The sequence below is a fragment of the Notolepis coatsorum genome (genome assembly GCF_963971535.1).
Source record: "Notolepis coatsorum genome assembly, chromosome: 1".
NCBI lineage: Eukaryota > Metazoa > Chordata > Actinopteri > Aulopiformes > Paralepididae > Notolepis > Notolepis coatsorum.
Genome location: NC_140165.1, coordinates 204868748 through 204881262, shown reverse-complemented (window position 1 = coordinate 204881262; position 12515 = coordinate 204868748). Strand labels below are relative to the sequence as shown.

Here is a 12515-nt window from a genome sequence, read left to right as displayed (position 1 = left end):
CAGCAGTGATGTGTCAGCGATAATTATTGGGATTCCACAGGCAGGTGTGAACCACTTCATGCTTGTTTATGAGATTCCTTTTGCAGCTCAAATGAAGCATTTCAAATGAGTAATGATAAGGGGGAGGAAATGTCTCCTTTCATTTCGCAACTTTAAAAAGGGGGTCGCTGTCGTTAGGGGGAAGCATTCAAGGGAACCCACAGTTAGAATCTAAAGGCCTAGCCGGAGACCCAGAGGAACCACTGAAACATCCATTACTGCAGCTCTCTCTCTCTCTCTCTGTCTATCTCTCTCTCACCTCAGGCACTTCTAAGTCCACAGAATATGGGGAAATATTCACATGTAGCAATCTATCACGACTAGTGCTGAATAGCTGAATATCAGCTGAGTGGTTTCTGTTGGTGATATATTATACTCCTGTTCGATGTGAAGTTGATCTAGTAATTTGAATACATGGCTGGTGAGAGAGAGAGAAAGAGGAGAAAGAGAGAGAGAGAGAGAGAGAGAGAGAGAGAGAGAGAGAGAGAGAGAGAGAGAGAGAGAGAGAGAGAGAGAGAGAGAGAGAGAGAGAGAGAGGAGAGAGAGAGAGAGAGAGAGAGAGGGGGGGGGGCTGGTCAAATGAAGAATGTAGGAGGAAAGGGAGGGTGATAAGAGGAGAGGAAAGGCAACCAGGGAAGAGGAGAGGTGATGCGAGGAGGAAGGAGACCAGAGGAAAGGAGGAGAGGAGTGGGCAGAGGAGGAGGGGGCTAGACATGGAACCAGGGAACCTGGCTAAAAACACACTTGAGGAAAAGTAGAAAGTTTCTACTTTTAAATGTACTTAAGTACTAAAAACGTTCATGGAGATAGGGCCATGGGTGCTCACTGCTCATCTTGTCCGTCCACGCTGACCGGTTCGTCCTCTTCATCACTCGTACTATCTTTTGTGGCCATCTTCTGTAACGTGTCACTCTAACTGTCTATTCTTCTAGCAGGTGTTTAATCAAAAATCCCGCTTTCTAGTCTTGCACAAGGACCAATCAGCATGGGTATGGGCGGGTTCATTTTCCATTGATGGGGATTTGATTGGCTGTTTTTAAATAAAGTAACATTGTTTGTCAAACACTGTTGAACTTGAGTGCTACAGTCTTAGTGTGCATAGTAGTATAGACATATTCGAATAGTAGTTAGTAATATAGCAAAGTAGATTACTTAGTAGCAAAGTGCATAATGGTAAAATAAGGTTAGTATTTCTTAATTTTCATATTTCAGATATTGATTTAAGAAGTGTTTTTTTAGTCAACGGTTGACATTTGGGCGGGTTTCAGCTGCCCTGACTGTGGTGGGAAGTTCGTTCCATCATTGTGGAGGGAGGACCGAGAATAGCCAGCTTCACTTTGATGACCTAGGAGCTTGGATAGGAGTGGGTCTGAAGCGGCCAGAAGATCTTAGGGTTCTTGAGGGTGTGTAGTTAGAAACCATTGAGCGGAGGTACGAGGGAGCCGTTCCCCTCACTTACACCGTATGCCAGGTCAAGTACCTTGAAGCGGATTCATGTGGCAATGGGAAGACGTGGGGTATCGTGAGCTGACTTTGGCGGGCCACTGCGTTCTGTATGAGTCGAAGTGGTTTGCAACTGTCTGCAACCACTACTCTCCTCACCTCTGTCTGACCTGTCTGCAATCACTGCTCTTAGCACTTAGTGACACACACAGAGACAAACACACACCAGCAGCACACCCCTTAAGGGAGATCCCTTGTGATGTCAGTGAAGCAGCAGTGCGGACTGTGAGCATCTCAGAGCGCCTTGTTGTTCAGTGCACTTTTCTCTCCACTTCACAGACCCCATACAGAAACATACCCTGGCATCATTCTCCTATCATCAGGCCCCTCTCTCTCTCTCTCTCTCTCCCTCTCCCTCTCCTCTCCCTCTCCCTCTCTCTCTCTCTCTCTCTCTCTCTCTCTCTCTCTCCTCTCTCTCTCTCTCTCTCTCTCTCTCTCTCTCTCTCTCTCTTTCTCGCTCTCTCTCTCCCACTCTCTCTCTCTCCCAGGGGTGTAAAGTACTTGAGTAATTGTACTCAGTACTGTTTTTGGGGATTTGTACTTTACTTGAGTATTATTAGGTTTGTATACTTGTACTTTTACTCAATTACATGTCAGAGGAAAAAAAACATACTTTTTACCCCTTACATTTAAAATGCAGACTTACCAAAGTACAAAGTACAAATCTTGCAGGTCCAACTATTTTAATTAGTATATTTGTTTCTCTGGCCAAACTATAACGTTAACGTTATTAATCCTGCCGCCGCACTTTATTTAAAAAGAGCCAATCAAATCCCATGAATGGAAAATGTACTTAATCAGAAGAATAGACAGTCAGAGTGACAAGCTACAGAAGATGGCCACAAACGATAGTACAAGTGATGAAGAGGACGAAACGGTATGTGTGGACAAGACGAGCACCCATGGCCCTATCTCCATGAAAGGTTTTTACTTTGACTTTTTAGTACTTAAGTACATTTAAAAGTAGAAACTTTTTACTTTTACTCAAGTGTGTTTTGAGCCAGATACTCTGACTTTTACTTGAGTACGATTTTGAGACGGTACCCATACTTTCACTTAAGTATAATTTCTGGGTACTTTTTACACCCCTGCTCTCTCCCACTCTCTCTCTCTCCCCCCCTTCTCTATTTCATGTTTATCATGGCTCAGTGCCTTGAGCAAATCATTAATCAGGGCATGGAATTATTGTTTTGAGGACCTTGGATTGTAGACCTGCTTGGGGAAAACACATATTCATCAGAAATGGTCAGACATTTTCATTCCAGGTTGATTGAAGCGACCTCTCAGACATTTGCAAGTGCCAGGACAGTTAAACTTGTGTGCATCTCACGATTTCCAAAGTACGCAAATTCCAAGTTCTACCATTCCAAGTAGATATTGTGCCCAGACTTGCTGTGTTGCAGAGGTTCCAACGGATCTTATGTGCCACAACACTGCCAAGTATTGTCATAGGAATGAAGTAGCACCACACAGCCATTAGAACAAAAGGAAAGTTTTGCAATGATCCAATAGTAACCTAGTAGTAGTAGAGTAGTAGCAGTAATACTATTTGCCTTGATGTTTATGGTTTCACAGGACAGAGGGGTCCCTACCAGATTAATTTCCCTTGTCTCTAAAGGAAAGGAAGTAAGGAAGGGGGTAGTGAAATAAGGACTACCTCTCTGGGTTTCTAAGCAGAGGTGTGAGGGAGAAGAGACGTAACGAGCCAGTGATAGATGGCACCTCGCTGACACGTAGGCAGTGCAATCTGGCAAGAGTCAGGTACTGCTATTAAACCTCCAGAGATATACCCTGTCTCTCACTTTCAGATATCTCCTCTCCGTCAGCCCCTCCTCGTCCCTCCATCGCTTCTTCTCTCACACCCGTCTCTCTCTCTCTCTCTCTCTCTCTCTCTCTCTCTCTCTCTCTCTCTCTCTCTCTCTCTCTCTCTCTCTCTCTGTATTATTTTTTCTCATTCTTCCTCTATCCTACACCCTCCCACCACCTCTCCTGTTCTCACTCCCACTCTTTCTCTCATCATCCATCTCTCTCCTTTCTAGTCATTTTCTCTCTTTCCCCATAGCCCTCTCCCACACATAGGTCATACACAGCATAATCAATGCAGCACTTTGCAGTGAATAACCCTCATTGTGATTGTGTGCACGTGTGTGCATGTGTATATGTATGTAAGTGTGTGTGTGGGTGCGCGTACGGCACGACTATGTACTCTGTGTGCACGCGTGTCCGTGTCCTCTATGTTAATATGTGTGCGTGCGCACCTGTGTGCTCTGATCACAAAGTGCTCAACGGGATATGGTGAAATCCCAGGTAATTGTGGAAGGGGAGGGGGAGAGTGTGGGCAGCAGCTGTTATTACCCCCAATGATACTTATGTGCTCACTTATCACTGGCCACAAGCTATGTCGCGCTCATATGCACCAGCATTATACGCCATGTAGGGGTCTCCCTCGTGATCTCTTTTTTCAATAAACAGCTCTCTTTTATTATAGGCCATCATATGCGTCCTCTCTCTCTCGCTTCGGCAGTGTGGGACTGATCCCTATTTTCATTCACTTTAGACATTTAGTAGGCCATTATATTATGTACCATTATATTATATTTCAGAGCACTTCATATCCAGGCGGGTTCCAAATTGCACCCTAAACAAAGTATATGCCTTTAAATCAGGACCTGTGTTTGAGATGGTGACTTTTACTGGCCAATCACTGTGGACCTTAGGATACTGTACTCTGTTCATCAGACCCAGGTCCGTAGGGCCCGGGTCATATGGTGATCATATGGATATCCAATCGAAGCAAGCCAAAGCAGGAGGGAGCATATGAAAAGAGAAAAAAAGTTATAAAGAGTAACTAAACGTGCCGCCCTAGTGGTTGATATTTTCACCACGCTGCACATACTGCCCCAACCTAGCTGGTGATGTCAGATAGAAAACCGTCTAGAAAAAAGAAAAAGAGGTACTCTGACATCTGAGATTGGGGTGATTTGATTTGATTTGATCTTTATTTATCTCAAACATTTAAATAACAAAATAACAAGACAATTTTTTTTTTAATTTAAAAGATATATAATACAATAATCAGTATGCTCAAGACATGGTTTTGTTCGAGAAGGGACAGAATGAAGCAAAGCTTATCTGGTCCTGCCGTTTCCTTACAATATCATATTAATATGTAATAAGTTATCTATCGATCTATCTAAAAATAATATCCACTACAGCAAAAGATAAATAAATGATTATAAAAATACTAGTTCACGTTATTTTTCAAGCTCCTCTAACTTATACTTGTCCAATAATTCCTGTTTATATCTGCATTTAAACATTTCAATAGTATTACTTGTTTTTATTGCTACATCAAGGCCATTCCAAATGGATACCCCACAAACTGAGATGCACTTGCTTTTGAGAGTTGTACGGACAATAATGTTCTTTGAAATTCAATTTGTGTGCAGCAGGGTGAACATTTCAACCACTAGGGCATCACAATGACCCTGTGTTTAGTTACGCTTTTACCATCATTTGTTGGTTCCATCTGCAAATACATCCCTTGAACTGGAACGACCCCTACATGAGGGTGCAACGGTCTTATTATTTCCTATGTGAGAACTGGCTTTCACACTCTCTTACACTAATCCTCTAAAGTAGCGCAAAATTAAGGGCACTGTGAAAGATGACATTTGTGATGCAGTTCCCGGGTCTGCAACGCACAAATTAGGCCTTGTGGGAGGACTTTAAAGGTTAATGTTACAGGGTAATGGCACAGGGGTCGACACGTGACATACATGATTGACAGGTGCCATGCCAAATGAGAAGGTCAGACTGCTCTTTGGCGATTAGCTGTGCAGGGGGAGGGGGGGGGGCAGGGGCAGTAGCTCGGCCGGCCGTGTGTGAAACACAGAGAGAAGTTGAAAGGTTGACAGCTATTCTTCATATCTGATGGACGACTGGCAGATCCTGGTAGAAATGACCAGCCTGTGCTACAGTATGTGAATGCATACACTCAGCACAAGACGTATTTCACTGGTGACCTGTGATACACTACAGGCAACGCTGCCTACACAATTACACAATACAATACATGAATGAATGAATGAATGAATGAATGAATGAATGAATGAATGAATGAATGAATGAATGAATGAATGAATGAATGAATGAATGAATGAAAACTTAATTTAACATATTGCAGAATGGATGGGTACAATACAGTACGACTCAATACACACAATTGTTAAGGGGATGCAGAGCAGAGAAAGACGTTTGTCTTGTTTACATCAGGGTCCCCCATTTTCAATTCATATTGACATTTATGACATACACAACATACATGACATTTATGGCATAGGGACATACAGGTATTTAGTACTGTTACATTTGTGACATATACGATATTAAAATATACAGTACTGTTACCCATAGATCCTGACAGAGTATATACATATGATGGGGAGGCGACTGTACATTAGGAGGGGGTGGGTGGGTGGGAGAGAAATATACATACGGTGGGGAGGAGACTGTACATTTGGAGGGGGTGGGTGGGTGGGAGAAAAATATACATGCGGTTGGGAGGAGACTGTCTATTAGGAGGGGGTGGGGGGTTTGGACATTTACGGTGGCCAGTTTCGAATTGCAGCCTCCCGTAGGTGCTCTTTAAGAGCGGTTTTGAATGTGGGTAGGGATTCACATTCCTTTACAGCTTTGGGTAGGGCGTTCCACATTGATGTGGCATAATTGCTAAACGTGTCCCTTAGTCCCTTGTTTGAGCCGAATCTGGGTTTAACATGATTTGTTGAGCTTCCTCTGGTGTTGTGGTCGTGGTATTCACTGACCTTTGGGAAGTATTTTGACATGTACATGGGTACCTTAGTCGTATAGTGTATCTTGTAGACCAGGCCCATTGCAAGTTGCTGTACTCTGTCGTCTACTCTAAGCCATCCTAGGTTGTCAAAGTGGGCAGGGGTGAGGTGGGTTCTAGGGGTAAGGTCAAGTAGAAGTCTGACCAGTTTCTTTTGTGATGTTTGTAATCTTGTTTTTAGCGCCTTTGAGGTGCTTTGGTACCATGAGGTGCAAGCATAGTCGTAGTACCCTTGAATGAGTGCTCCTGCCAGAGTCTTCAGGGTATTCTTGTTTACCAGAGAGGAGATCCGGTACAAGAATCTAGTTCGTTGGTTGACTTTTTTTATTACATTGGATGCCATTTTGTCACAGGAAAGATTTGCCTCTAGGATGGAACCCAGGTAGGTAATTTCATCTTTCCTTGTGACAATATTGTCACCCACTGTAACTGAGAAGCCGTCGGTCTTGCTGAGTTTGTTATTTGAACCGAAGAGAATGGACTCTGTTTTGCCCATGTGTAATGATAGTTTGTTATCAGCGAGCCAGATGCAGATTTTGCCTAGTTCCGAGCTGAGGGTTTTTTCAACCTGCAACTTGTTCTTGTCAGAGACCAGCAGGGCTGAGTCGTCCGCAAACAGGAACAAGTTGCAGTCACAAGCTGACGACATGTCATTTGCATAAATTAGGAACAGTAGCGGTCCTAGTATGCTTCCTTGTGGAACACCACAGCCCATTGGCTACATCCAGCTTATCTGTGATGAGCGTGTTGTCCATCTTTATGTTTATGTTTGAGAACTTGGTTTTAAGTTTTTTACTGCAGCCTAGTTGATTATTGAGTAATTTCCAAAGTTCACGTGGTTTGTTTTTGTTTTCCTCAGTTTTGTCATTGATGATTTTTTTTTGCAGTTTTGGTCATGGTGTTTACATCATTTCTTAGTCTGTTTCTTTGAATTTTTTGTTCAACCACGTGGGCTTGGAGTTCACTGTTTGAGCTTTTGGAAAGCTTTGTCTGACCTTTATGAAGTTCAGAGCATTTTTTGTCTCTGGTTTTCATAGCGGCCAGTATTTCAGTGTGCATCCATGGCTCAGCGCGATTTTTAACCCTGGTGGTTCTTAGGGGTGCCATGTTGTTGAGTATTGTTGTGAATTTGGTTTTGAATCCAAGCCATGTTTCTTCAACCTGTGTACCACTGATTTCATCTGACCAGTCCATGCTCTCCAGTTCTTGGTTAAAGGCCGCTCTAGAGTAGGTTTTGAGGTCTCTAGATGTGACTGTTTTGTGACAGCCGGCCTTCTGTTTTAGCTTTTTGCGGGTACAGAAAATCATATAATGATCACTTAACCAGCATGCTATCACCCCTTTATTGGAGATCATGGACTTGTCAGAGGTCAAAATTAGGTCAATGGTGGTTTGTGTTGAATCACATACCCTTGTGGGTAGGGTGATTAGCTGGCTGAAACCGTGCAGATCAGAAAACCTACTGAAGGCCTTGAAGACGGGTGCTGCTTTACGCAGTATATCCGTGTTCCAGTCCCCATAACAAAACAAAACAAAACACAGGACAACAAATTACACTTATACATTGACAGATGCTCTCCCAAGCTCCCCCCCCCCCCCCCCCCACAGTCCACACTGATTCCACCCAAGAGGATCGTCAATATATGTTCCCATATAAGTGTACATAAAAAAATTACAGTTTGATCTGTAAACATGTAAACCATAATCCATAACACAGTACATCAGATGTAATTAGTAACAAGTAGTGTGCAAGTAGTCTGCAGATGAGTAAACAAAGATGTCTTAAATAACTGGTAAGAAGTGAGAGATCTGAGTGAACTAGGCAGTTTGTTCCAATCAGCTGGAGCTTTATATTTAAAGGCAAGTCGACCAATAACTTTGGTGGTTCGAGGTATGATAAAGAAAGGATGATCCGTGTGTCTTAAATTATAATTTGAACTATATGGAATTAGGAACTGCTTTAGATATTAAAGGGGGGATAATTAAAGTAAATACATTTGTAAACAAAAAGCAACCAATGAAAATGTCTTCTGAATTGAGGGAAAAGCCAGTTTAATGACTCAAACATAAAACAGTGATGGGTTATTTTTCGTATAGCTTTGCGCTCTGCTCTATTGGAACTGTCCCTTTAATCATAAGCTATCATGAAAACTTTCAACCACATGCACGCTCCTCACCTGCCTGGCCATGCCCACATCCGCTCACACATAAGCGGGGTCATGGCCATACTACCAGCTCCTTCCCTACTTTCACCACGTGAAGTCCGTGTATAGCACCGCTTCAAGATCAGTGCTTTAAAGTAGTTAGTTTAGTTATAGGAGCTGTGTTGGCATCGTCTTTTGTTTCTCCCTCTCTCACTAATTTACGGGAGAAAGAAAAGATAATGTCATCACCACCGGAGAGTCTAGACTAGAGGATCGTTCTGACCTTCACCGGCGCTTCACATTTGGGCTTCCTCGGGGCATAGTGGGGCTTGCCTGCTCCACGGTTGTGGCAGGCAGGTGAGCCTCAGAGGCGCCCGGAGGGGAGTGCGCGTCGCTGGGCAGTTCCCCCGCCAGCGTTGCTCTCCGGCTGTGCAGCTGGATACTATTGCCACGAGAGGCAGTCGGCTGGCCGACGGTCTCTCTGGGTGGGTGGTGTCTTGCGACGCGGGTTCTCCGCCTCTGTTCGATCACGTCAATTGGCGGTGAGCGGCGGGGGCGGACGGTCTAAACAGATGTGTCAGTTGTGCAGGGTCGGCTGCTCAGGCATACAGGCCCGCAGAACAGCCGGCTCCAAGCGAGGATTCCTCCGTTACCTCTCCATCACGTCCGAGATACAGGCCTGGCCGTTAGCTTGTAGCTAGCCGTTAGCCGGTAACGTCCTATGGACAATTGGGATTGCATGGAGGGGACGGGGGGGTTCTTGTTTGACGTCCTGCGAAAACAGAGGCTTTGTTTTCCTGGGAGCCCCGATTCCGAGTCTGGGTTTGAGTCCCAAGTCTCTGAGGAGGGATGCCCTCTGCCATCCGCACTGGACGTTAGCCCCTGCCTTTCAAAAATAAAGTGGGTTGTGCTTCCCGGCGCGAGGGGTGCGAGCTTGCGTGTTTTTTAGCCCGAGCTCAAGGCGGCAGCAGCCCGCTGCCGACGCCACTGTATCTCTGGCAACGCCGTCCTGTGAGGGAGGCGGGTGTTGTCTGCCCTTTTTTTCTTTGGGCTAAAGAAGAGGGAGGCAGTCGGCTGTCTGAAGTGATCAGGCCTGCATCGCTATTCCTCACATTACACAGCTTCAGTAGTAACCGGTTGATTGATTGATTGATTGAATACTTTATTTTGACACAAATCGTATGACAAAAAAACATTTTAAAAGACAAGACAATAACAGTGTCAATAACGCAGGTCAAAAATGGATAAAACACAATAAAGCCAAGGCTTGTTTCCATTGTGGTCCATACATGGAACATAAAAAGGCACAGAAACACAAATGGACATGTACACTGACAGGACACATTATACATTTTTTTTATAAAAACACCTAACCTGACAACTCATACAGTTAACTAATGTTAAAAGAAAATCCGCAAACCCTTAAAAGCAACTCATGATAAAAGAAATAAAAGCCAAGTTATGATAAAAGAGATAAAAAAAACATTTTAAGACCAATTTGAGTTGCTGCTGAGCCATGTTTTTAGGGCGGATTTAAATCCGAGAGGGGAGTTCAGGAGTTTTATAAATGTTGGCAGGGCATTCCACATTACCGTAGCCGAGTAAAAAAATGCATCTTTCCCCATGCATGTCCTGACTCTCGGCGGGACCAGGTCCGTGGGGCTTCCTCTTGTGGCGTGTTTGTGGACATCTCCTACTTTATTAAAATAATTTACTAGGTACTTGGGGACCGTTTCTTTTAGTACTTTAAAAACCAGTAGCATTTTAAGCTGGTGTACCCTTTCTTCAACCCTAAGCCATCCCAGCCTGCTAAAGTGGGCTGGCGTTAGGTGAGTCCTAAAGTGAAGGTTGTGCAGGAGTCTCACTAGTTTGTTTTGGGAGGTCTGGAGCTTTGTCTTCATTTGTTTTGATATGTTGCTGTACCATGAAGTGCAAGCATAGTCAAAGTGACATTGGATGAGGGCTCCAGCTAGGGTCCTCAGAGCGTTTTTATTTATGAACGAGGAAATTCTAAATAAAAATTTGGTTTTTTGATTGACCTTAGTAATAACTTTTTGTGCCATTTTTTCGTTAGAAAGTTTGTTATTTAAAATAAAGCCCAGGTAGGTGACCTCCTCTTTATCCTCAATAATGTTTTCACCTACTCTAATTTTAAAACCCTGGGATTTCTTTAGGTTGGCGTTTGACCCAAAGAGTATGGCCTCTGTTTTTCCCAGATGTAGAGACAATTTATTGTCACTGAGCCAGGAGCAGATTTTTTTCATTTCACTGCTCAGGACACTTTCCACTTTAGACTTATCCCTGTCTGAGACCAGGAGTGCCGAGTCATCAGCAAACAGGAACAGGTTGCAATCGCATGCCGATTTCATGTCATTAATATATATTAAAAACAGTTGAGGTCCCAAAATGCTTCCTTGGGGGACCCCACATGTCACTGGAAGGGACGAGGACAAGGTGCCATTGATGTCTACCACCTGTTCTCTTCCCTCCAGGTAGGACTTGACCCATTTGGCTGACTTGCTATCAAAGCCTATCGCTCTCAATTTTTCTAGTAGGATGGAGTGGTTGACCGTGTCAAACGCCTTTTGCAGGTCCAACATTACCATCCCACAGTAGTTCCCCTTGTCCATCTCCCGTTTTATATAATCTGTCAGGTACAGTAAACAGGTGTCAGTGGAGTGTGATTTTCTGAAACCTGATTGGAACTGGTACAATAGTCTATGTTCAGTCAGGTAGTTGTCTATCTGCTCATATACCAGCCTCTCAATTACCTTTGATATGGAACAAAGGATAGAAACGGGGCGGTAGTTACCTGGATCTAGTTTGTTTCCTTTTTTAAATAGAGGGGTTACCCTAGCAAGCTTGAGTTCTTGCGGGATGTGACCCTGGTTGATGGAGAGGTTGGTGATATGGGCTACAATGGGAGCTATGATGGAAGCAGAGTCTCTGAGAAATCTGGTGGGAATATTGTCATGGCCTGTGGCTTTTGTTGGCTGCAGCATACTGAGCTTTTTCATAACCTCTTCAGTAGTTACTTCAGTCAATTTAAAATCATTTTCACGTACACCCAGTTCCTTATAAAAGGCCTGGATGTGCTGTATGCCATATCGGCCAGAGTGGATCAGCAGTTTGTTCACCAAAGTGGTAGCAACAGTTGTGAAGAAGGTGTTTAAACAATTTGCCACGCTCAATTTGTCAGAGATGATCGTGTTATCTATTTTCAGGTTGAGATTTGTGGTTTTAGTCTTGAGTCTATTATTGTGACCCAGTGTTTTTAAAGACTTCCACAGTTTTTGAGGATTATTTTTATTTTCATAAATTTTTTCGTTAAAATAGTTCAGTTTTGCTTTTTTGATCATATTGGTTACTCCATTTCTTAGTGTTTTACATGTCTCAAAGAGCTGTTCATTTTTAGTTTTTCTGTATTTAGAGAAGCTCTCATTTCTCACTCTGATGGCTTTTAGAATCTCTGCAGTGACCCAGGGCTCTGTTCTGGCTTTGACCCTGGTCACCTTTGAGGGTGCAAGCGTGTCAATAACTGAAAGGAAGGTGGTTTTAAAGCATGACCAAGCTTTTTCTGTCGATGTGCAGTTTAGTACATTTGTCCAATCTACTTTGTTCAGAGCTGTTTTTAAGGCTTCACGTGTAGTTTTTCAGAGATCTGAATCTGATTGTGTTGTGACAATTTATTACAGGTCTGTGAATTTTACGAGTGCAGAAAATGATGTGATGGTCACTTAGACTGCACTCTATCATGCCACTTCTAGAGATCTTGGTCTGGTCTGATGTCAGAATTAGATCAATGATGGTTTGTGTGGAAGAGCAGACTCTTGTGACTTGAGTGATCAGCTGATTTAAGTCATGTAGGTTGCAGTAATTTCTGAATGATTTAAAGATTGGTGCATCTTTTTTAAGAGTGTTGGTATTAAAATCTCCAATCAAAATCACCTCAGATTTACAGAGATCCACTGAGCTCT

The 12515-nt window shown here is 43.4% G+C and overlaps 1 protein-coding gene across 1 annotated transcript in view; it reads right to left on the bottom strand.

The window, feature by feature from the left end:
* lsamp (limbic system associated membrane protein) overlaps nucleotides 1-11540 on the bottom strand; it is a gene marked incomplete at its 5' end in the record, with an annotated part of 208363 nt that extends 196823 nt beyond the window's left edge. Inside the window, one exon of the mRNA XM_084308718.1 lies at nucleotides 11391-11540. Coding sequence (XP_084164844.1) covers nucleotides 11391-11540 — 150 coding nt within the window. The remainder of the gene's footprint in view (nucleotides 1-11390) is intronic.
* Between the last annotated feature and the right edge of the window lie 975 nt (nucleotides 11541-12515).